This window comes from Aquarana catesbeiana, linkage group LG04, assembly GCF_042186555.1.
Source record: "Aquarana catesbeiana isolate 2022-GZ linkage group LG04, ASM4218655v1, whole genome shotgun sequence".
Classification (NCBI taxonomy): Eukaryota; Metazoa; Chordata; class Amphibia; order Anura; family Ranidae; genus Aquarana; species Aquarana catesbeiana.
In genome coordinates this window covers 69,337,165-69,363,969 of record NC_133327.1, presented here as the reverse complement: position 1 = coordinate 69,363,969, position 26,805 = coordinate 69,337,165, and the positions used below count along the sequence as shown (strand labels likewise).

Genomic DNA, 26,805 nt, shown 5'->3' with positions numbered 1-26,805 from the left:
TTTCCAAAATGGGGTCATTTGTGGGGGTTTTGTACTGCCCTGCCATTTTAGCACCTCAAGAAACGACATAGGCAGTCATAAATTAAAGGCTGTGTAAATTCCAGAAAATGTACCCTAGTTTGTAGACGCTATAACTTTTGCGCAAACCAATAAATATATACTTATTGACATTTTTTTTACCAAAGACATGTGGCCGAATACATTTTGGCCTAAATGTATGACTAAAATTGAGTTTATTGGATTTTTTTTAGAACAAAAAGTAGAAAATATCATTTTTTTTCAAAATTTTCGGTCTTTTTCCGTGTATAGCGCAAAAAATAAAAACGGCAGAGGTGATCAAATACTATCAAAAGAAAGCTCTATTTGTGGGAAGAAAAGGACGCAAATTTCGTTTGGGTACAGCATTGCATGACCGCGCAATTAGCAGTTAAAGCGACGCAGTGCCGAATTGTAAAAAGTGCTCTGGTCAGGAAGGGGGTAAATCCTTCCGGGGCTGAAGTGGTTAATAAACATTTGCCTCTACTGCTGAATAGCAGCAAAAAGATCTGTCTGTCTTTGCAGGCAGCAGGCAAATTCGAACATTTTGTAGCCGAAGGAAATGATGCTCTGGACCCAAACATCTGAGATTCCATGGGACCAGAAGGCCAAAAGGCTGACAGACGACTTCCCACTGTGACAACTGGGGGTGCACGCCTTCAATGGGAAGAGGACTTAGAATCAGTTATGGCTGGCTTGGGAATCCAAGTCTCCCAACAAAAAAAGCGTGCTCCACACCTGAAGCTTGAGGGATGAAAAGAACTTTTCCTAGTCTCAGGAGTCTAAGGTCTACCTGCAGAAACGCAAGCCTTCTTTTCCTGATACTCCCTTCCACACTTGTTACCTTTGATATACCTGCCTAAGGGAGTACCAAAACAGGTGCTCAAAAGGGGCCCATGATTGAGGCACTCCCTGCTTGTAGTTCCACTGACCACCATTTGAGCCAAAGGATCATTCACATATGGAAAGAGAAGAGGATCTTTGAGATCTGGCAAAGCGTATCTACCAAGCCAGTCACACAGTAGTGCAAGGTCGCAGGTAACAGCAAGTGGTGAACAGAGAGATTCATTAAAATTAAGCTAGGGTCTTGAACCATGCACTTAGTTCAGACAGTAAGGGTCAAGCAGACAGCCACAGAGGCAATCACAGGATGCATGGCAAGGCTTTTTCATAGGAAACAATGCCTTAAAGAGGGCTTCTAACCTTTTGTCCACCAAGTTCACGAACATAGGATTATCCTCTACAGGGATAGTTAAAGTGATTGTAAAGTAGTTTTTCTCGTTTCTCCAGCTGCTGTCGCTCTCCTCATTGGACAGATTGATAGCAGCAGGAGCCATTGGCACTTGCTGCTGTCAATCACAAGCTGTGACACAGAAGTGGAGGACGAGCACGCACGGGTGCTCCACATGGAAAGCGGCTTTCCGAAGGGGCACCCAATGAAGAGGACTAGCCAGGAGCGCCGGTGGGGGAACCCAGAAGAGGAGGATCAGGGCTGCTCTGTGCAAAACCATTACACATTTGTTATTTTTATTTAAAAAACAATCACAGGCTTACAATCACTAAGATCTAATGAGCTCTCAGCCAAAAGGCCTCTCTTAATCCATTTCCAGGGGTAGAGAGTCTTCCTAAACTACCTTATCCTCAGAAACGCATCAGTTACAAGCGCAAAGAGTGACTCAGGAAGAGAGACTAACTGCGACCCCCGAGATATATGGCCTCTAAGAGGACTGAGATCCTACTTATAAAATTTGACATTTTGGCAGAACAATCATCCCTAGGTGGGTAAAGAGGGAAGGGTGTGCAGCCAATGGGCCAGGGGAGTTCCTAAAAGAAAGCAGGAATCAGACTGGTAGGAGCTGTCAGAACACAGGATACTATGAGCCGATAGCAAGGCTACCTAACCCTTTTGCACTTGCTATGATTTGCCACGCGCAGTGCAAAATTCCTTTACTTTTGCCGCAGGATGGGGTTGGGGTAGGATAATAGGGTACAGCCCTTATGCTGGCTTTGCCCTCCATGATGGACATAACCCCGAAGAGATTTTCAGGGACAGTGCCCCACTGTGGACTTATATAGTGCCATGCAGCCAACTCAATACAATGCACCACATGCCAGGGTTAGCAGGATCAGTGCTGAAGCAACTTTACAGGCTGGCCCCGCATCTTCTTCCAGTTGAGATCCAGGCACAGTCTGCCAAGTGTCAGCGGAGGAGTCAACTGATCCAGAAAGCTAACAAGGGAAAGACGCAGTGGCTGTGGTGCAGCTATGAATTTTATGGAAGAATCATCAAAAATAGAAACAATAATAAAAACTCAAGAGGGAAGGTTCTCTCAATAGAGAGAAGGCGTCTATCCCCAGAGGGCACTAGCAAAAAAAAAAAAAAATAAAAAAAAACAAAAAAAAAAAAATAGGGGGGGGGGGGGGGGCTTGCTGGAAGTGGGAGGGGTTATATAGGGAATGCCACTGCAGCTTTTTTTTTCCCCACAGTGTACAATTACATAAAGGTAGCTGCATATAAGCTATTGTTAAGCCTAAGATTCTGTGTCCTGTACGGTATGATTAAGAAACCCAGTTTTTTATTTTCCTTAGGCACAATTGAGGTATTCTATGCAAATTAAAGGATAACTTTTTTTCACCTCGATAACCAAGATGAGTGAAAATTCACTTTAAAAAGTAACTTAGCTAGACTTCTTTGGTATATCAGAGTCAGCACTGTTTTACTAATGGCAAATAGACGATGCACTTTGCAAGTGAAGTTGCACTAATTTTTCCCACAGCTTAGTTAATGTAGTGAATAAATACCCAATGAGATGCAAGAGAAAGAAAGAAAAAAAAAAAAGCATTTTTGGTTGCACACGATTGGATAATGGAAATCAGCAGAACTGTACCAAATTTATTGCGCTTTGGGGAAAATTAGTGCAACTGTACTCTCAAAAATGCATAGTCTACCATATTTTTTGCACAATAAGACACACTTTTTTCCCCCCCGAATACTGACCAGGCACCCCTCCCCCCGCATCAGAATATCAGCGCTCGGCTTCTCTGTGGAGAGGGGACAGGATGTGAGGCGGATCCTTGCAGGGGCATATCAAGCGGGAGCGGCAGTCTGCCCCGGGTGCCAAAACATGGGGGGGCGTCAGTAGCATTGCTATGGGGGTCGCTCAGCACCCAGGTCAGTTGACACCCGCCAGATGTGACACCATCCCGCGGCGGCAAGAGCCCTGGCTGTTTTTTTTTTGTTTTTTTTTTCAGCCGGAACACCCCCGGCACCGTGGTCTGGTCCAGTCTCACTTCCTGCTCTTTTCACTGGCAGCTGCAAACTATGTCCCCAGTCCTCCTTAGCTGCTGCCCGGATGTATCCTGGGTGCCAGCCAGAGGGGGTTGTGGATTGTAATGACAGTGTCCTCCACTGCCTGAGGTGAGCTGGAGGATAAGGGGGTGGGAGGTGTGGGCTGGCATGGTATCACTGCCCAGTCACCTGAGCTGTTGTGATAGAAGAGGCTGATGGGGTATTTGTGTCTGCCCTGCCACCCTGAGCTGATCTGGGAAGGTTGCTGTGTCCAGCACTCCCACCCAGGCATAGTGTAGCTGAGCTGATTTGATAGGGGGGGGTGGTATTACTGTGTCTCTACCACCCACCTATAGTAGTAGTATAATATTAAATATTTTAGGACACCATTTGGTTGGAATATTTTTTTTTTCTTGTTTTCCTCCTTTAAAACCTATGTGCGTCTTATGGTGCAAAAAATACGGTAGTTGCTTTTAGTAAATCAACCCCATTGTGTCTGCAGGAATACTCTACTGAAATTTACCCGGGGCTCAATGCATACATCCACTTCCACAAACTAACAATCCCCTAATTATCAGTGATGTTGCTCATCACAAACAGACCAATAGGATGGAATGGATGGAGTTACAGCATTAAACTTGATTTTAACAGGAAAGTCTACGTTTACATTTAGAGGATAAGTGTGCTTTAAGACAAGTGCATGTCATATTTTTTGCCTCTTTTTCCCTGACCAAACCCTCTTCTCCATATGTGCGTACTTACATTGATGGCAGTGGCCTCCAGAGATAGTTTACATTCAGTGAAGCACATCTCACTGTCCTGATCGTGCCCGTTTATTACAGTCCCATAGACTTCTATGGCTCCATCTCCCTTCGTCTCCAGCCTTGGGACACAGTCCTACATTAGTCTACTGGGCTGTAATGTGCTGGCACAGCCAGGACAGCGAGACCTGCGGCGCTGGATCTAACCAGCCATCAGAGGCTGCAGCTGTCGAAATGAGGTAAGCTTGCGTCTGTGTATGGGGAAAGGCGAGTGAGGTTTGGTCAAGGCGAAGGGTGCAAAAGTGGACTTGAGCCCCAACAGGCAGCAAAAACAGAGAACTAAAACGTCCCGCCTTTGTTAAAAACTTAAATAGCTTTCCAACATAGAAGAAAATCACATACAATAAAAGAGGCAACATAAACTTACCTATGGATTTGATCCTGCCTACTAGAGCGAACTGGAGCCAGCCCATCTATTTCATCGAAAAATATTATAGACGGCCTCATCACATACGCCTGCAATTGAAGAAAACATAAAAATATTGCAAAGCAAAAGCTGCTGTAACAATACACCCTATAGCATTGTAGACACCAGAAATCTTTCAACTTCTCTTCACCTAGAAAAGACTGGCTGCCCACGAGCACTTGGTGCACCCTGAGTTTTACCAAAACCAAAAGGAAATAAGAGACTATATATACTCCCTTGAAATCACTGATGAACCATAACAATAGATAAAACATGCACTTTTAACTAGACACAATTTGATAAAAATACAACAGACAGATCAAAAAGTATATATTTATCAGTTAGATACAACACATTCTCCCAAAGTTTAAAAAAACATCCCACAATGGTAATGTCTAAACTAAAAGCATTTTGCGGTTATTATCGCTTCTTCAGGACTGCAGATGTTCTTTCATATGGATTCAAATAACCTAAAACCCATTTATAACAAATAATGAAATTGCAAAAATATCATAAAAATACAAATATGTCGGTATTCAAGATAAGAGACTTATGGGGAGGGGACCTCCCCCACCACACCTGGGAATGATACCCTGCTGATCGTTTGCCAGGTGGTTTCCATTCTCATGGGGGAGATTTAAGGGAAAAGGTGGAGGTTGTATTAGGATTCTTCCGGTGTGGTCATCCATTACAAGCGGTGTGTTTGTCTTCAATACCTTATAGTGGTGTTTGCCATTATCTATACTTTATCTTAACACCCATTTTTCAGAGTGTTTTTTCTACTTGTGTTGTGTTGTGTTTATGAATGTTTCATGTAATTTCATTATTTATATATTATAGATGGGTTTTAGGTTATTAATTGAATCCATATGAAAGAACATCTGCAGTTCTGAAGCAGCAGTACTAACCGCAAAACGTGTACACCACTGTGGGATGTTTGCGAGTTTGAGAATGTATCGTTCGTAACTGATAAAGAGATACCTTTTAATCTATGTCCATTGATATTTTATCAAAAGGTTTATAAATAAAAGCATGTTTTATCGATCATGACTGTTATGGTTTGTCAGTGATTCCAGGTTTGCATATTTAAAGTACCTTATTTGCCAATGTTTTTGGTACTTGTTTCAGTTAGGATGATGCCCCCATGAAAATATCTTAGCAGCATGTTGTAAATGACTGTGCATTTATTTTTGGTTTAGTTTGCACCCTGAGTGTTAAGCCTAGTACACACTAATAGTTTTTTTTGTTCAACCCAGCAAGTTGAATGACAAAAAAACGACAGCTCCGGCCGCAGCTGCTGTACTTACAATCCAACGTTAGTACAGCAATCTCCCCCGCTGAGCTGTTGTATTTTGACAGGGGGGCAGCCCCTCCGCCAGAACACTCTGGTCAGCGCTCTCTGCCATTGGCTGACCGCGCTGATCAGGAGTCGGTCGGCTGCTGGTTTTCCAGCATGCTCGTCCAACAGAAGCTGGCCAAATGACCAGCTTCTGTCGGACCGGCTGACATACACACTGGCCGAACGCCAGACAATTTTTATTGAACTGACCAATGTCTGCCAACATTCGGCACATGTGTACTAGGAATTAGGATCCATTCACACATGCGGATCCATGAACGGAAGAAAGACACCAATGCACCTCTATGGAAAAACTGATGTAAACAGATCATCCATTTACATCTGCTTCTGTCAACGTCTGTTTTTTTTAAACGAGTCAAAGACCTATTTTTCTTCTGTTAAGAAAAATGGATCGGACAAGAACCCGAAAGTAAACCAACAGTCAGTTTTTGCATGAAAAAATGGCACCAAGACTAAAGTGGTTAAAGTGTTTGTTAACCCCCCAAAAAATTATTCAGATTCTGGTCTCTTAAAGCAGATTACACAGCACAGTGCTTGTGCTATGTAATCTGCCCCCCCTCTAAACTGTGAAAAAAACACATCCCTGACCGTGCCACTTCCTGTATGCCCTCTCAATGCTGACCACGATAACCAGGGCTGCTCAGCCCTGACCACCGTGGTCAGAATACGTCCCTCCGTCATACGTATCCATCCTCTTTGCTCACCTCTCACCTCCTCCTTCCTGCCTGTCAGCTGTGTCTGTCTTCCTCCCCCCCGCCACTATTTTTAAAAATAAAACCCTACATTGGTCACTGCCAGACACTCTATTAGAGGCTGGCATACCACACTATCCGAGTCCTTTGTAAAAATGAGCGCTCTAAATACCTCTTTTGAGCTGTCTTCAGGCCAGTCAGGTGACTCGCGACCGTTTTAAAGCTCCGAGACATTGCTTCTGGCGGGAGGTCACATGATCTCCTCGGCTGACGTCAGAGGGAGATCAAGTCCCCTCCCGCAAAAGCAATGTCTCTGAGCTGTAAAGCGGCCGAGAGTCACATGACCGGCCTGAAGACAGCTCAAAAGAGGTATTTAGAGCGTTCGTTTTTACAAAGGACTTGGATAGTGTGGTATGCCAGCCTCTAATAGAGGGGGCTGGCATAGAATAAAATAGTTAACAAACACTTTAAGGACTCTAGCTGGTGGATGTAAAAAAACTGATGTAAAACGGATGAAAAACTTCACAAGTTTTTTCTTTAAAAAAAAAAAAAAAACAACTTGTGAACAAATGAAATGAACGGGCATGTGTGAAAGGGTCCTTACCAATAAAAATAACACCCTACTGACTGTCGATCTTCAGAGAGCCTACAAAAGAGGATTGCTGAACAAAGATTCTAAATTTGCGCATGTATCGCTCCTTCCCTGAGGCTTACACAGCTATTTTTTCTCAAGAATGTGTATTGGATGCCACAAACAATGTTCCTCAATGTGCCCCAGGTGCACCTATATACAATAATTCTTCAAAGTTGTTTAGGCATTTGAGGCAAACATTGGCACTGCAATGTTAAGATTTTCACCAGAAAGATTAAAAATGAGGAAATTTACTTGATCGAACAGAAGCCGCAGTTGACGCTCTGACTCTCCCACCCACTTGCTGAGGCAGTCTGCTCCTTTGCGCATAAAGAAAGAAACCTTCCTGTCACCCTGGCTGCATTCGTTGGCCAAAGCTCGTGCCACTAAGGTTTTTCCCGTTCCAGGGGGACCATAAAATAAACATCCCCTGTAGAGAAAAAAAAAACAAAAAAAACATCAGATATTAGAAGGGTCCACCAATATCTTCACAGGACAAAAGTAAAATTATTATGTGGTAAGCTTTAAAAGTATGACATGGCAAAATTAAAAAAAAAATAATGGAGGTACAGATCACATACACACACAGCAAGTGCCAAAAATACGTGCTGACCTGCATAAATACAGCAAGTCACTAATTCTCAGTTTGAGCATCACAGTGCCTCTGCTGCAATAAAAACAAGCAGTGTTGACAGCGCTGTTCAGTACTTTCCTGACGGATTAATAAAAAAAAGAATTACAGAAGACCTTCCTCTTTCATCTCCATAAAACAAGTGAAAGTTTTTTTTTTTTTTTCTGTAGTCCAGCAGGGGAGACCTTGGCAAGACACCAACACTGCTTGACAATAATGAAAGTTGCCAATGCATATTCTCCTTTTAAGGATGCTAGTTTTCTTGCTGTCAAGCTGATGCTTTGGCTTCAAATACAGTCCGAGTAGCTCACCTTGATTCAGCATAATGATCAGGAATTCTGACACTCATTTGCAGCAAGTGAATTTGGAGGTCTGACTAGGTATTGAATTTTGGCACAGCCTTGCATATAGCATTTTCAGAATGAGGTCAGCAATTGCAGGGCCCATACTTCCCTTACAATAGGTTCCCTTTAAGAATGCTTTGATAATTTTTTTAAATATTTTCTGCATTTCTGACAGTTCTTACACCACAGCTTGTTCACAGAACTCCAAGCCTACTTGGGTAGAACACAAACAACTTTGTAGAAAAAAAACAAAACAAAATAAAATCTGCTTTCTCCGGGGACTTTCAGCAGACTATATCGTTGCTGCAGCAGATGGCTACAAGCCTTGCTGTGCAGAAACAACCAGTGTACCATGATCAGAAACAGCTGTATTGGATAATCTGAGTAGCTATTGAGGCTGCCTATTCTATAGGTGTGCTGCAATGTGTCGAGTTCTCGACTACAGTGAGGGAAAATAGTATTTGATCCTAATTTTGTAGGTTTTCCCACTGTCAAAGAAATTATCAGTCTATAATTTTAATGGTAGGGTTTTTTTTTTTTTTAACCACTTCAGCCCCGGAGGATTTGGCTGCTCAATGACCAGGCCATTTTTTTATGCGATTCGGCACTGCGTCGCTTTAACTGACAATTGCGCGGTCGTGCGACGTTGTACCCAAACAAAATTGACGTCTTTTTTTTCCCACAAATAGAGCTTTCTTTTGGTGGTATTTGATCATCTCTGCGATTTTTATTTTTGCGCTATAAACAAAAAAAGAGCGACAATTTTGAAAAAAAAAGCAATATTTTTTACTTTTTGCTATAATAAATATCCCCCAAAAATATATATAATTTTTTTTCCCCTCAGTTTAGGCCGATATGTATTCTTCTACATATTTTTGGTAAAAAAAAAAACAAAAAAAATGCAATAAGCGTATATTGATTGGTTTGCGCAAAATTTATAGCGTCTACAAAAGAGGGGAAGTTTTATAGCATTTTTATTATTAGGGAACTGCAATTTTTATCATGACTGCGACATTATGGCGGACACATCGGACATTTTTGACACTATTTTGGGACCAATGTCATTTATACAGCGATCAGTGCTATAAAAATGCATTGATTACTGTGTAAATGACACTGGCAGTGAAGGGGTTAACCACTAGGGGGGCGGTGAAGGGGTTAAGTGTGTCCTAGGGAGTGATTCTAACTGTGAGGGGGCTGAGCTTGAACACACAGGACAGTGATCGCTGCTCTGGATGACAGAGAGCAGTAGATCACTGTTCTGTCACTAGGCAGAACGGGGAATGCTTTGTTTACAAAAGCATCTCCCCATTCTACCTCTCCGTGACACAATCGCCGGGAGGCCGGTGGACATAGAGTCTGCAGGACCCGCGGGCGCGAGCACGCGAGCGCCGGCACAGCGGGAAATTCAAAGGGACGTACAGGTACGGCCATTTGCGCAGCCTTGCCATTCTGCCGACGTAAATGTACATGCGGCAAACGGCAAGAGATTCACAGTGAGAGACAGAACAAAAATATCCAGAAAAACGCATTTCAAAAAAGTTATAAATTGATTTGCATTTTAATGAATGAAATAAGTATTTGATCCCTTCACTAAACATGACTTAGCAGCAAATCCCTTGTTGGCAATCACAGAGGTCAGACATTTCTTGTAGTTGGCCACCAGGTTTGCACACATCTCAGGATGGATTTTGTCCCACTCCTCTCTACAGATCCTCTCCAAGTCATTAAGGTTTCGAGGCAGAAGTTTGGTAACTCGAACCATCAGCTCCCTCCACATATTTTCTATGGTACTAAGGTATGGAGACTGGCTAAACCACTCCAGGATCTTGATGTGCTTCTTCTTGAGCCACTCCTTCCTTGCCTTGGCTGTGTGTTTTGAGACATTTTCATGCTGGAATACCCATCCACGACCTATTTTCAAGGTCCTAGCTGAGGGAAGTAGGTTCTCACCCAAGATTTGACACTACATGGCCCCGTCTATCGTCCTTTTGATGAGGTGAAGTTGTCCTGTCCCCTTAGCAGAAAAACACCCCCAAATCATAATGTGTCCACCTCCATGTTTGACAATGGAGATGGTGTTCTTGGGGTCAAAGGCAGCACTCCTCCTCCTCCAAACACGGCGAGTTGAGTTGATACCAAAGCGCTCGGATTTTGGTCTCTTCTGACCACAACACTTTCACCCAGTTCTCCTCTGAATCATTCAGATGTTCATTAGCAAACGTCAGATGGGCCTGTACATGTGCTTTGAGGAGGGGGACCTTGCAGGCTCTGCAGAATTTCAGTCCTTCACGGCGTAGTGTGTTACCAATTGTTTTCTTGGCGACTATGGTCCCAGCTGCCCTGAGATCATTGATCAGATTCTCCCCACCAATTCACTATTGTCACTCAATGGTGATGGTCTTGTAGCCCATTCCAGCCTTGTGTAGGTCTACAATCTTGTCCTTGACATCCTTGGATAGCTCTTTGATTGGAATCTGATTGATTGCTTTTGTGGACAGGTGTCTTCTATACAGGTAACAAGCTGAGATTAGGAGCACTCCCTTTAAGAGAGTGCTCCTAATCTCAGCTCGTTACCTGTATAGAAGACACCTAGGAGCCAGAAATCTTGCTGATTGATAGGGGATCAAATACATCTCTCACTCATTAAAACGCAAATCAATTTATAACTTTTTTTTAAATGCGTTATTCTGGATATTTTTGTTATCCTGTCTCTCACTGTTAAAAATAAACCTACAATTAAAATTATAGACTGATCATTTCTTTGTCAGTGGGCAAACATACAAAATCAGAAGGGGATCAAATACTTTTTCCCTCACTATATGTGCAGCATTTTAAACTATTACTTTTCTACCTAGCAACAAAACAGAAGGGGGAACAATTCTAAGGCTGCTATAAAACTGCTTGTGTGACATGGCGCTAACAAAGAACATAAGTGCATGTAATGTTTCGTCGGTGCTGTATGGGCTATAAAAACGGCCGCATTTCAAAACCCTCGTATGCTACGATTGGTAGCATTTAGCCGATATTACCGACACACAGCTGTGGCATGGTGTGATAATGAAGCATTAATCAATGCTACCTCACAGCTCTCTACAGGACTGCATTGCTTTTAGGTTTAGCATTCATCACCTGCTATGAACAGCCAATCGGCAGCAGCTAATGCCAATCTCTCATGAGTTTGCAACTGTAATCTGGACAGTATGCCAATACTACAGAGCACACCGCCTCCACTTGATATGGCATGCTGGTTCATGTAGTTCCCTTAACAGCAGGCAGATGCAAACAAAAATCCAGCTTTTCTAAACAGAATACACAAATAAATAATGCTTCTGTTAATATTTGTGTTAGATGAATAAAAATATTTCCTTGGTGTTGGTTTCATTTAGCCTAGAGCAAATAAAAAACATTTTAAAAAAAGATACCGGTAATGTATTTTGTTCGCTTACAGAAGTCTTATATCTGTTTTATGGTGACATTATCAAACCAAAATGTTAATAGTAGTATTTTTGTTAAATATCTGACAAAAACAATAAAAATCTTTGAATTAAAAAAAAATAATTAATTTCCTTGGCATTTGCTACTTTTACTAGAAAAATGCCCTTGACTTTAAAATAGTAAAAAAGTCTTTCATAAATATTTTATGAATTATTTCACAAGTACGCATTTTGAAATTCTAAAAAGCAGCTAGAGATGAGAAGCTCATAAATGCATCACTGATCTGTGACATAAAAAAAAAAAGAGAAAAAAATAACACAAACTTTCGTTCCACCAAGTAACACACAGCACTACACAAAACATGGTAAACAGGCTTAGCGGCCAGCACTGAATCTAATGAAATGGCAGAGCTCGGGATAATGCAAGACTCATCCGTACAGCACGTCGCTAAAAGGTCACTGAAGTGGTGGCAGGGTAATCGAAAAATTATTTGCATAGAAAAATGCTTTTTATTAACAAGGACACCCTTAACCAAGCCATAAGCACCTTTACAATGAAGCTTTGTGGAGAGACATGCATAGAATATTTTAGGATATTTTTTAGTACCACGATAAGCTCCCCTTTAAATACTAAATGTGGATCTTGTACCTAAAAAGCAAGATCCGCTGTTTTTAACTTTGCCCCAAGACAACTACCCTGCAAACAAAAAGGTACATTTAAAGTAGATCTGGAGGCCGAAGGTCCCCTGAACAATGTATAAATGCGGTTGTGTGGTAAGAGTTGGGTTCCAAAGTATATCTTTACTAAGAGAAGGGCTTTATAATCAGCCATCTGTTATGCAGGCAGCTAATCCGTGCAATGTGGAGAAATGACGGAGCTGTCACACTTCCCCTCTCTCCCCGGCTGATCACATCTTGGTGCAACGCAACAGCTGCTGCCAGGAGATTTAACCCTCTCCCAATGGGGGCATTATGCATGTTTGAATAAACCTATTATAACTGTGTGACACCAGAATAAGCCTGTATTTATACCAGTCTTCATAAATGTAACTAGAGAAATACCGTGTTTTCTGTGAGGTAACAGCACCCTCTACAGAACACACTGAAAACTAGTCCCTCCAATCAGGACGCATACAAACATACACACAAAACTTCGAGAGAAGTCATAAATGTGACCCTCTCACTGGGTCATTTTTAGTCAAGAGGTCACCAATAAAAGTAGTGTGTGCATACTTACCTTTCTCAAGGCCTGTGTACTGAAAATCTGGAGCAAGTATTCTACACTTCCAGGTGTGTAGGGATACTTGCTCCCCACTGGCTGTGGCTATACCTGCTGGCTCATACATCACTGCAAGACATATGAAGTGGAAGGAAGGAACCACATCAACAATCAGCAGGGGAGGAAGTATTCAACTCATCTGACGGTCAAATACATACAGCAGCTGGGGAGCTATGGTGGCTTTCAAAACACTGTAAAGGCAAGTCCATAAACACTTCTTTTACGGTTGACCATATGGCTGAGAGTGACCCGGGTCAGTCTACAGAAATGGCTAAAAAGTAATAGCACAACAAAGTTTCGAAAACTTACAAGAAACAACTAGTTTCCTCAGTGTTTCTTTGTTTTGTGGTCTTTTTTTTACAGCATGTAAATTGCTTGAAGCAAATTGTACCAAAATGTGGTATATGTGCTCATATACCCCCCAAACTCTGCTTCCCGATTTGTACTGCTATATAGGAGATTCTACTTTACTGCATCTTCTCATCAGGTTGTAAACCTTTATATATTCCCAGGGAAGTGACTATATTCAGGTGATATACAGATGAAACAAATCTTCCTAAATAAGTCGGATCTGTTAATCTGCAGCGATCTCTTCATCCCTTTAAAGCTCAGAATTTACACAGCTTTTATGAACTTCCAGAGGCAGGGATCTGACATCATACTCTGCACAGCTCAGAGGAGAGCCGAGTAATCAGAGACCTGAGTGGAGGGAATGGACACAGCCCCCTTCTACAGTGTTGCATAGGGAAACATGCAGAGCTGGAGCTGTCAATGCTGTATATATGCTGGAGCTCCCCATCTCCCTTGGAGTTGGCCCAGCCTGTGTACTGCCTATGGGGCGGATATCAGCTGCTGAAAATTGCACTGAGCCACCAAGCGCTCTCCCTAGTGGCTACACTTAAAGACCTGGAGAAGTCAGCTTGTAACTGCATGAAAAATCACTTTTCGAAGAATCACTGCTACATTAACGGAGAACATGCACTGACATTTTAATGAGTCTGGTAATAGCAGGACTGCATTTGTTTCCATGACAGGTTTAAAAAAAAAAAAAAAAAAAAAAACTTGGGTTGGAGTTGGCCTTTTGAGCAGGGTTAGAACCCTTGTCTGGGACCCTACTGAAAAGACTTCACCTAACTTCCCATAATAGTGAAAGGGGGTCAAGGGGACAGAAGTAATGAGAAATCTCTCCAATGTGGGACATATGCCGAAAATACAAGACACTGTTTATTTTATTAATACTGTGCCTTCCCATCCCTCTATTCAAATGAAGCACAGGCTGAATAAAATCCTGACAAAATGAGAACTGACAAAAAAGCAAAAATCAGCTGCTGTAAGGCTTTAAAGAAAGCTGGTGTATAGAAAAGTGTATTAAAGCGATTGTAAAAAAACAACAAAAAACACATTTTACTCACCTCTGTGCAATAAATTTGCACATAGCAACTCCAAAACTCCTCTTTGGGTGCCCCAGCCAACACACCTCTCTCCTGCTGAGTGCCACCATAGCATGCCACTTGTTAAAGGGCACTTGTGCAGGCTCAGCCGCAACCCCCCCCCCCCCCCCCCCCCATCACTGGATTTGATTAACAGCAGCAGGAGCCACTGGCTCCTGCCGCTCTCACTAAGACCCCTTTCACATCGAGGGCATTTTTCAGGTGCTATAGCATTAAAAATAGCGCCTGCAATCCGCCCTCAAACAGCTGCAGCATTGTCTCCAGTGTGAAAGCCCGAGGGCTTTCACACCAGAGCGCTGCGCTGGCAGGACGTCAGGAAACGTCCTGCCAGCAGCTTCTTTGGAGCGGTGTGTTTACCGCTCCTCCACCACTGCTCCCCAAAATCCCCAAAATGAAATCAATGGGGCAGCGCCGGGATACCGCCGGCAAAACGCCGCTATTGCGGCGCATTGCGGGCGGTTTTAACCCTTTCTTGGCCGCTAGCGGGGGGTAAAAGCTCCCCGCTAGCGGCCAAAATGCGCCACTAATCAGACGGTAAAACGCTGCTAAAAATAGCGGCGTTTTACCGCTGACACCGGCTCGGTGTGAAAGGGCTCTTAGTCCTGTGAGGAGAGGGAGAGAGCAGTGCCACTGCTCTCAGGCACAGTGCTGAATCAAGATCCCGCAAGCATTGGGGGGGGGGGGGGGGGGAGAATGCATTAAGGTAAAAAAAAAACTTTATCCTTTACAAATCGCTTTAAAGGGCTTATTGCCGACCACCTCGTGAAAATGCCAGGTGTCAAGCTGTAATGTGATGGTTCTACAGCTTGCACAATTTCTGAATCACCAACCCAGGTAAGTGTGCAAATGAGTAGTTCAGATTTCCAATTCTCATCACATGCATGTTTTGGTTACATGGGAATGTACAGAAGCCAGAGAGATAATCAACTGGCTTTTTAGTAGGTGTTCAATGAAGGAAGCCTATATAAATAAAAAAATAAATAAGCTTTTTGTAATTTTTTCTTTTAGTATGGTCGGTACTAAAAACAATTACTTCTTTAGGTAAATAGATATTGCATATGAAGATTATGTATTCTCATAAGCAGGCGAAGCGCTATGCTCCTTTTCTGAAGTTTTCAGGCGATTCATATCCCACAATACGCATCCCTCTGTGGCACTTTAATCAGTGCCTGAAAGCAAAAAGATGCTTTTAAAAAACCATTATGGCTGTGGGAACCCAGTGTATGAAGTACCCCTGTAGTAGAGGTTTTAATAAACACAATAGTCAGTTTCCCTTTAAGAACCCCCCCCAACAGGATCCGCCAGGCACCCTAAGAACATTCTTAGGGAAGGTTTACAGACAGCCAAAAGCCTCAAACTAAATCTCTAGAAGTTGTTGATTAATAACTATTCATAATAAAATCCAGTATGAGACAGACAAAGCTGCAGAGAAACTACAAGCCCCAATTTCCTTGTGGCTAGCTATTATTAACACTAGTAAAGATAGCAGCACAGTGGTTAACGCTTTCGCCTAGCAGCACCCAACCACAGTACTACCTGCATGGATTTTGCATGGTCTCCCTGTGCCTGCGTGGATTTCCTTCCATACCCCAAAGACATGCTAGTAAGGTAATCGGATCCTGTCTAAATTGGCCTTAGTATAATGAATGAATGAATGTATGTGAGTTAGGGACCTTAGATTGTAAGCTCCTTGAAGGCAGGGACTGATGTGAACGTATAATAAATATGTAAAGTGCTGCCTAAATTGATAGAGCTATACAATTACCTGTAATATATAAATATCAAAAATGTTATTCAGAAAAACCACAGGAATCACAAGCCCCAACACAGTGATGCTTATAGGAGAAATTTGATTGGCCAGTGTGAACAATAACTTGTTAATGTCATTTGCCTATGCTGAGTGTTTACACCCAAGTGCTTGTTCGAGGGAACAGGGTTATCTTTATTTTCCTTTTCAAATTAAACCCCACTATTTACTCAGCATGTATGCGACTGTGCTGCAATGACCTCTGTAAATACCAGCACTGGCCCTCTACTTAAACAGCTTTCACATAATTAGGTTTAATCCATGGCAGTCTAAAGAGCGATTGCGATACATAAAGGGACAATCACTTGAGCACTAGCAACTTATGGCCCCCACCAATTACTACAGAACAGCTATGTTCCTACCGATTTGTTTTTACATACGATAATGGAATTTAAGCACTTGCCCTCTGGAGAAATTTTATACATTTTTCACACACAACAAAATCAGCATCAGTAATAACTACTTAAAATCCCCAAAACGTTAGATTTTCCTGGCATGGCAAAATAAAAATTTGGTAGTTATAATTTATGTTACATGATATTTGTGAAATGGTTCATCAAAACTACGAATTTTCAAGAAAAAAAAAAAATAATGTTTGTGCACACAAACAATTTAAAGTGATAGTAAACCATGAAAAAACAAATAAAATCTTCTCCCTGCTAGTTAATGTCATAATGTGCATCATATACTTCATTACTCCATCTTCACCCGATCTTCCTTCCGGCTTCGCGGGCTGCGGCCATCACATTGACCGAGCCGCAATGCTTTAAAGCGGAGGTGCCCCCCCCCCCCAAAAAAAAAACAGAAACCAACAGCTACACATACTGCAGCTGCTGGCTTTTAATAATAGGACACTTACCTTTCCTGGAGTCCAGCGATGTCGGCACCGCAGCTGATGTTTCCATCAGTTGTCGGGTTCTGCCGCCTCGATTGCAGGTAAGGGTACCCAGCAGTGTAGCCTTTCGGCTTCACGTCCGGAACCCTACTGCGCATGCGCGAGGCCCGCTCCTCTCTCCTACTGGCCCGGCGACAGGGGAAGGATGAGGGAGCCCCAGCCGTGACGTCAATAGCCGCGGCTGAGGCTCCTGGAAGTGGGAAAGGATATCTGTCAAAGAAAGGTATGTTCTCTCCCCTCCCCCCCGAAAGGTAGCAATTGTGGAGAGTGGGGGGGGGGTCAGATGAGCGGAAATTCCACTTTTGGGTGGAATGCCACTTTAAGTAAATATCTTCTAAACTGTACACGTTTAGGAGATAATTTACTGTACCTACAGGTAAGCCTCATAGGCTTACCTGTAGGTATAAATTAAAAAAAATATGTTTCCTACCACTTTAACCCTCATTTGCAGGAAAAAATAAAAAAAGGGAGGTAGTGTTATGTAAATATATACCAAACAAGCCAAGCCTCAAAACTGAATGCATCATAAAATTGCTAAATATTATGGTATTCAAATTTATCATTAGGCGACACTTTAAAGTGGTTGTAAAGGCAATACATCTTTTACCTTAATGCATTCCCTGCATCAAGGTAAAAAAATGTCTCAACAATAGTATCGCCCCCTCACCTCATTAAAAACTTACCCAGAGACCTATTTCAACCCAGCACTGTGCCTGTCTGCAGCAGCATTCTCTCCTCTCAGGTCATGGAGACAGCAGCAGGAGCTAGTGGATCTTGCTGCAGTCAATCAAATCCTGTGAGGCAGGAGCAGGGAGGTGGAGCCGTACCACACTGTGTGCTTCTATGGATGCGCACAGACCAGCTCAAGAGCAACCCCGCAGGTGTGCCATAATAGGAAGCGGCTTCCTATATGTTTGAACAGAAAAGAACAGTCGTTGAGAGCGGCAGCAGGGGACCCCAGAAGAGGTTTGGTGCCGCTCTGTTCAATACCATTGCACAGAGCAGGTAAGTATAACATGTTTATTTTTAATGATGGTTTACAACCTCTTTCAAAGTAGAACTATACTGACACAAACCAATATAACTTTATCCTGGGGCTCCCTTACCAGCCACCAACATCTTTGGCTGTTGTTCTTTTAGGTCTTTGATATTAGGCCATTTTGATTGGCTGAAGTGACGTCACTCCTGTGCATACCCTGGGGTTCATACAACTCAGCAGAAGCCAAAATTTTAGGCAACTGCACATACACAGTTTGTGTACAGTACTAACAGGCATGTAATAATACTTTAAAAAGCAGGAGAAACATAGTAGGTCCCTTCTGTTTTAGAAAACCTGCCTGTTTGCAATTTTTTTTAAAAGTATATTTTTACTTAAATGCCTTTACAGCTCATCAGTTTAGAGTTACTGTAAATGGGGGATCTAGAATTATTGCTCTAAATCTGGTGTGCTTGGCAAAAGAGAACATATATTTGTGTGGCACAATAGTTTATATGCACGCAATTACAATTTAGGGTAATTTAATTTAAATTTTTTTTCTTTGCAATTAACTTTACTACTAGGACAAAGGGGCTAACAAGACCTCTGTGATAGGACTGGGTAGGTGACAGAGACAAAATTAGAGGTCCATTAAGCTGACTCATAGGTCATTAAAAGACATACAAGCCAGAGGGAGAAACACAAGTGGCTGACAAGGTGGGGGTAAGTATCCACTTGATCAGTGGCTGGGGAGCAGAGAAGCAGCGGCTTTTCCAATACACAGGCCAAACAAATGTACCGATACTTGAACATGTATCTCTTGGCTGAAAAGTTGAGGTTTTTTTTTTTCTTTTTTTGTTTAGACAGATTTGGGAAGGATTAGAAAACCCCATCAGGATTTTGCTACTATCTAGGACTCCATTATAAAAGATGTCACCAACCTCACTTACTGACAACAATGATAACAGTTTTATTAGCCAGGAAGCAAAAGAAAATCAGCACACACAGCAATAAAAAGGTTCTAGTGTTCCCCTAATCTACTTAAAATAATTTTTAAATTTGTTGTGTTGCAGGTGGAGGATTTTCACTCACTTTCAGTCTGATAAAATCATTGTCACCAAGATATGTAGCGAGATCTCTCAAATAGAGCCTCAGATAGCAAAAAAAAAAAAAAAAAAAAAAAAATGAAAAAAATGTTCTAATCCCTCAAAGAACTCAGGGATGGTGATTAAGTTTGCACAGTAGTCCAGTATAGTCAGTGAAGCAAAACTGCTGACATTAATCAACACTGCATACACCATCTAAAACTCACTGTTTTGAAAGCTGTGAAGTCATCATTCTGCTCTGAAACTTTCTTAATCCGCAGGGCTCAGGAGGTGGTTTCTCAGAAGTTGAGATGTCACTTCCTAATAGTGTTCATTGTCGTGTGCTAAGGCTACACATCCCAGCATGCCCTGGGATATAGAATGTGTGTGTGTGTGTGTGTGGGGGGGGGCTCCGGACATGTGTGCGGCGGATCACAGGTGTGCTACACAGAGGCTTTGCACTCCGTTCACCCAGAGAGCTGTGCCCTGCTTTGCTCTCCCTAATTTTATGGCAGTACACTGCACAGGGTTTCTGCACAGTGCAATATGGGAAGCAGATATAAGGCTGGCTTCTGAGCCGTGCACATCCTGGCCTGTCTGTGAAGTGTCTGGTCATTGGAGGTGGGACAGACCAGGAGTGTACTGGCCAGACAAGCTAATTACACAGCACGGATCAGACCAGGAGTAAGACTCCTGGGCCCACCCACAGGAGTGATCAGCAGCGTGATTATGTCTCCCCTGCCTTTACTAAGAACTACAGTGGGGATTGTACAAGACCGGTGGCTGAGGGAAAAGATGACAAAGCAGCCACTGGTCTAGTGAGCAGGAAATGAGGGGGAGGGACAGAGGGCGCTTCACTGAATAAAGCTGGATTTGTCACAGACAGGTGGACTATGCTCTGTAAGACCAACAAATTAGTTAATGGTAAAAAAAAGCACCTACACGCATGGCACAAAATTTTTGCCCGGAGTTCAGCTTTAACACTTATTCCAAAAGAAGGAAAAAGTTCCCACTGGACATACCGCGGTGCTCTTTTCAAAATACTCAAAATATGACTAACTGCACTGACCTGGGTGGCTGGATCTTGAACTTCTCAAAGATCTCTGGATACAAAAGTGGGAAAACAACCATTTCTTTCAATGCATATATGTGCTGGCTCAGACCTCCGACACGATCAAACCGAATCTAGAAAGAAAAACAGAAACATACACGTTTAATCAGAAATACAAAAAGTAATGTATTAAAGTCGTTTTTTTTTTTTTTAAAGCATCAAACATGTTGCACTTGCTCTGAGCAGTGGTTTTGCAGAGCAGCCAAGATCCTCCTCTCCTCAGGTTCCTCACCGGCGCTCCTGGCCCCTTCCCCCTGCCCCCACAGCAAGCAGCTTGCTATGGGGCACCGGAGCAAGCTTGCACCCACCCACCCACTCATTGGCTCACTGACTTTGACAGCAGTGGGGGCCAAGGGTGCCCACTGCTGTCTCAGCCAATGAGGAGGAAGAATTCCTGGACAGCAAAAGGCTCTTGTACACATCACTGTAGGAAGATCGGGCTCAGCTAAGTATTAGGGGGGCTGCTGCACACATGTGGTTATCTTAATGCATAAAAGGTAAAAAACCTTCTATATTTAGAACCACTTTAAGGTAAAAAAAACATTTTATCTTTAGAACCACTTTAAAGTAGAATTCCAGGCAAAACCTAACTACTCTTATAAATGCTTCCTCCCACCTCCTAACACCTATTCTGACTAACCTGTGTAAGAAAGATCTGCACACTTATCTTTTTTCAAGCCGCTCCAGTCACATGATCCAGCTGCACACTGTTAGCCAGTGGTGGCTGCAGGGGAGAAAATGGAGCGCAGATTACAGATGGGCCATAGGAGCCTATGGGGGGATGTCACCGCTCCCAAGCATTACCAGCCATTGTCGAGTGCGCTCTCCTCTCCCCTGCAGCCAGGGAAGATCACATGACAAACAGACTAAAAATAAGTATACAGATCTTTCTTACACAGATTAGTCAAAATAGGTGTTAGGAGGGGAAGGAAACATTAAGTTTTTGCCTGAAATTCTACTTTGAGGCCAATATTCAAGTATCCTAGTGTTATATCAAAGGGCAGCAGGCTATTCGCAATCTCACCTAATTATTGTTCAATTAAATTCACAGAAGGAGCAATGCTGCATCATTAAGCAGACTCACTTGCCAAAGCCCTCTGCTCAACACACTTCAAAGTCTAGATCTTGGCTCCACACCCTAACCCAGCATCTTTCCTCATATATCCAACACTGCTCTTAACCCTTTCCAGTGACACAATGGAGCCCAAAAAAAAAAAAAATAAGCATTCCCTGATGCCACACACCTTTCCCAACAGTCACCCGCACAGCTTTAAGAAGCTGGGTCGGTTGCTTTTCCAGCCCAGCCATCGGTAAATTCTGCAGAACTTCAAATGAAAGAAAACCTACACTGAGAAGGCATTTAGGCTGCCATTGAAGGCTACCAGATCCTCTTCTGAAAATGCTCTCTCTCTCTACCGATTATGATCCAGGCGCTTCTTTATGTGCCATGTCACTGATCTAAAACAAGCATGGAGATTAAGAGTTGTGACGTCACATCAACATTCCTCATCTGCCATCTTATTTTACGTCCGTGACAAAGTACTAGTCAGTCAGAGACATCAACGTGACTAGCATTTTCAGGAAGAAATTAGCAATGGCCCCTTACAACATGGAAGGTTTGCAGGATATCAGAAGCAGATCACTGATGATTTTGCTTGGTTCCCTAAAAGTAACTGTTTTTTTTTGTCCAAATAATAAACATACACAGTATCTCACAAAAGTGAGTACACCCCTCAGATTTTTGTAAATATTTTATTCTATCTTTTCATGTGACAACACTGAAGAAATTACACTTTGTTACAATGTAAAGTAGTGAGTGTATAGCTTGTATAACAGTGTACATTTGCTGTCCCCTCAAAACAACCCAACACAACACAACCATTAATATCTAAACCGCTGGCAACAAAAGTGACGACACCCCTAAGTGAAAATGTCCAAATTGGGCCCAAAGTGTCAATATTTCGCGTGGCCACCTTTATTTTCCAGCACTGCCTTCACCCTCTTGGGCATAGAGTTCACCAGCGCTTCAAAGGTTGCCACCGGAGTCCTGGAGTCTCCGAAGGGAGGGGATCATACTCTGCTTCAGTATGTCACAGTACATGTTGGCATTCATAGTTCCCTCAATGAACTGTAGCTTCCCAGCGCCGGCAGCACTCATGCAGCCCCAGACCATGACACTCCCACCACCATGCTTGACTGTAGGCAAGACACACTTGTCTTTGTACTCCTCATCTGGTTGCCACCACACACACTTGACACTATCTGAACCAAATAAGTTTATCTTGGTCTCATCAGACCACAGGACATGGTTCCAGTAATCCATTACCTTAGTCTGCTTGTCTTCAGCAAACTATTTGCGGCCTCTCTTGTGCATCATCTTTAGAAGAGGCTTCCTTCTGGGAGGACAGCCATGCAGACCAATTTGATGCAGTGTGCAGCATATGGTCTGAGCACTGACAGGCTGACTGCCCACCCCTTGAACCTCTGCAGCAATGCTGGCAGCACTCATACAGACAACCTCTGGTTATGACGCTGAGCACGTGCACTCAACTTCTTTGGTCGACCATGGCGAGGCCTGTTCTGAGTGCAACCTGTACTGTTAAACCACTGTATGGTCTTGGCCACCATGCTGCAGCTCAGTTTCAGGGTCTTGACAATTATTATTTTTTTCAGGTACTTCTATAGCGCCGTCAATTTACGCAGCTCTTTACATATACATTGTACATTCACATCAGTCCCTGCCCTCAAAGAGCTTACAACCTAAGGTCCCTAACACACACATTCATACATACTAGGGCCAATTTAGACAAGATCTGATTTACCTACCAGCATGTCTTTAGAGTGTGGGAGGAAACCAGAGTACTCAGAGGAAATCCACGCAGGCACAGGAAGAACATGCAAACTAAAGGGAGAAGGTGTCGTGGTCAGGATTCGAAACAGCGACCCTTTTTGCTGCTAGGTGAAAGTACTAGTACACTGTGCTGCCCACAATAGCCTAGGCCAGTAATGGTGAACCTTGGCACCCTAAATGATTTGGAATTACATTTCCCATGAGGCTCCACTACACTGCAGAGTGCATGAGCATCATGGGAAATGTAGTGGCAAAACATCTGCGGTGCCAAGGTTTGCCATCGCTGGCCTAGGCCATCTTTAATGTACAGCAATAATTCTTTTTTTCAGATCCTCAGAGTTTTTTGCCATGAGGTGCCATGTTGAACTTCCAGTGACCAGTATGAGAGTGTGAGAGCGATAACACCAAATTTAACACACCTACTCCCCCATTCATACCTGACCTTGTAACACCAACGAGTCACATAACACTGTGGAGGAAAAATGGCTAATTGGGCTCAATCTGGACATTTTCACTTAGGGGTGTACTCACTTTTGTTGCCAGCGGTTTAGACATTAATGGCTGTGTGTTGAGTTATTTTGATGGGACAGCAAATTTACACTGTTATACAAGCTGTACACATTACTTTGTAGCAAAGTGTCATTTCTTCAGTGTTGTCAAATGAAAAGATAATAAAATATTTACAAAAATGTGAGGGGTGCACTCACTTTTGTGAGATACTGTACTTACCTGTTCTGTGCAAAAGATTTGCACAGAGCAGCCCAAGCCTCTGCTTCTGAAGTTCTCCGCCAGTGATCTTGGATCCTGCTCTTCTTAGAGTTCCCCCATAGCAAGTTGTCTGCTGCTGCCACCAAGTCTTCTGTGAGAAGAGAGGGACGGCGGTGGATCGAGTTCAGGGTCAGATAAGTGCTTGGGGGGGGGGTGCAAATTTTGGAAGGATTTTTACCTTAATGCAGAGAATGCATTAAGGTTAAAAAAAAATAAAAAAGATAAAAAAAAACCTCCGCCTTTATAACCACTTCAACATGCCCTACCATTTTAGAATTCAATCATAATAGATCTAGAAGAGATAAATACAAGCTTTAAATATAATACTTCAGTGCAATACTCACCGATCGATCCAAGCTCATTGGATCTACATCAGCAAGGCTGGCACCAACCTTGACCCTTTCTCGCACGATACCACTGGCTAGATCTTCAGCTGTGAGATTCATAGGGAGACACCTAACATATAGAACATACAAGAAAAGGTCTCAACCCACAGAGAAACTCAGGAAAACAAGTTCAGCAAACAGTGTCACTGTGCTTCGGACAGTTTTACTGAAGGTATACACAAGTTTAAAGTAAAGTAAAACCTGGTTCCATCAAAAAAAACTTGCATTGTTTGGCTGAGAATCAAGCTTCAGGTTAAGTTTTATTTTTTTGGGATTTTTCTAATTTTGGATAGTAAAAAGAAAGTTTAGAACCTCCATCAGGTATTTACTGCGGTTTGTGTCCCTGCTAGGGAAATCCACACTATCTGTCTTGATTGCTATTGTCTCCAGGACTGAGTGAGAGACAAACATGAAATGCCAGTGAAAACTGTTTAAGTAGTATTTTCCCTAATTTTCTAATGTCCTTGTGAAATATCCCCAAAAGGGCTGAGAAAGAAAAAAAAAAAAAAAACTGACAGTTTTAACCATTCCTTACTCTGTAGGGCTAACAGAAACATGTAAAAGAAGGGAAAAAGATGAAAAGCTTCAAACACTACAAAAGTGTTAAAGATTTTCTACTCAGCACAGTGGCCAAGTGCTTAGCACATCTGCCTGGCAGAAACTAGGGTCCCAGCCACGGCACTACCTGCATGGAATTGGCATGTTCTCCTTGTGCCTATGTGGGTTTCCTCTGGGTACTCCAGTTTCCTCCCACACTCCAAAGACATGCCAATAGGTTTACTGGCTCCTATCTAAATTGGCCCTAGCATGTGTACAGTGCATATGGAAAGTCTTCACAGCGCTTGACATTTTTCCACATTTTGTTATGTTACAGCCTTATTCCAAAATGGATTAAATTTCTTTTCCTCCAAATTCTACAAACAATACCCCAAAATTACAACGTGAAAAAAAGATTGTCTGAAATCTTTGCAAATTTAAAAAAAAAAAAAAAAAAAAAAAAATCACATGTACATAAGAAATTCACAGCCCTTGCCATGACACTTAAAATTGAGCTCAGGCGCATCCTCTTTACACTGATAATCCTTGAGATGTTTCTCTACAACTTGGAGTCCACCTGTGGTAAATTCAGTTGATTGGAAATGATTTGGAAAGGCACACACCTGTCTATATAATGTCCCACAGTTCGTGTCAGAGCACAAACCAAGCATGAAGTCCAAGGAATTGTCTGTAGACCTCCGAGACAGGATTGTATGGAGGCACAGATCTGGGGATGGGTACAGAAATCTCTCTGCAGCATTAAAGGTCCCAATGAGCACAGTGGCCTCCATCATCCGTTGGAACCTTCCTAGAGTGGGCCTCCCGACGAAACTGAGCGATCAGGGTGAGAAGGGCCTTAGGTGACCAAGAACCTGATGGTCTCTCTGAACGAGCTCCAGCGTTTCTCTGTGGAGAGAGGAGAACCTTCCAGAAGACCAACCATCTCTGCAGCACTCCACCAATCAGGCCTGTATGACAGAGTGGTCAAACGGAAGCCACTTCTCAGTAAGGCACATGACAGCTCATTTGGAGTTTGCCAAAAGGCACCTGAAGTACTGCCCAAAAATAGTTGTGCTAAGTGTATATCATCATACATAAAAAGACTTGAGGCTGTAATTGGTGCCAAAGGTGCTTCAACAAAGTATAGAGCAAAGGCTGTGAATACTTATGTACATGGAATTTTTTTTTTATTTTTTTTTTTTTTTAAAGGTGTTTATTTTTGGATTTTTGCAATAAAAATAATACAAGAAAAACGATGAAATAATAAGAAGACCAATAATATAAACTGTCCTACATACATGTATGTCATAGGTATTTTGATCATTGAGAATATAGCAAAAATCATGAAGTAGTACAGCTGTACAGAACAATAACATCCCAACCAGAAACAACTCGCACCATTCATACACACACTCATACACACATCTGTCACCCGCGACCACCAATATTACAGTATAATTATGGCGCTTCTTGTGGGACAACCCCTCATCAGAACGCATACAGATTTCCATCCACATCCACATATATGTCAAGTAATGTTTGCTAAGAACACATCTCCTCGCCTCCTCACTGAGACAACTGTGAGGAGAGGACCTCCCCCCAGAAGTCCTTTGAAACATCCAGCCAAGGCTGCCAGATCCTGGTGAACTTCCCAGGGCATGCTCTGCTCTTGTAAATCAACTTAAATTTGGGGAGGGTCCCATGTACAATACGGAAGAAGGCTTGGGCTGAAGGGGGTTCAGTATCTTTCCAGTGCAATAAAATGGTTTTACGTGCATAAAACAATAAAATACGTATTAACATCCTAGCATGAGTGCGAGGAACACTATCATTTAGTACTCCCAGGAGGCCGACCTCTGGAGTTTGCGGCAGCGGTATATGTAACTTACGGCTGAAAAAGGAAAAAACATCTTTCCAGAAGGCTGCAAGCCCGGGACATGCCCAAAACATATGAAAGAAATCAGCAGCGATACTCTTACATCTAGCGCATGCAATATCCTGACCCAGTCCCA

At 42.7% G+C, this 26,805-nt stretch overlaps 1 protein-coding gene across 5 annotated transcripts in view; it reads right to left on the bottom strand.

Annotated features, from left to right (window-relative positions):
* The window catches only part of ATAD2B (ATPase family AAA domain containing 2B), a 247,273-nt gene that overhangs the window by 151,637 nt on the left and 68,831 nt on the right, over positions 1 to 26,805 (bottom strand). For all 5 annotated transcript variants that reach the window (XM_073625324.1, XM_073625326.1, XM_073625327.1 and 2 more), the window contains exons 10-13: positions 24,215 to 24,326; positions 20,210 to 20,325; positions 7,491 to 7,665; positions 4,514 to 4,602 (exon numbers count right to left, since the gene is read on the bottom strand). In XM_073625324.1, the coding sequence (XP_073481425.1) occupies positions 4,514 to 4,602; positions 7,491 to 7,665; positions 20,210 to 20,325; positions 24,215 to 24,326 (492 nt within the window). The remainder of the gene's footprint in view (positions 1 to 4,513; positions 4,603 to 7,490; positions 7,666 to 20,209; positions 20,326 to 24,214; positions 24,327 to 26,805) is intronic.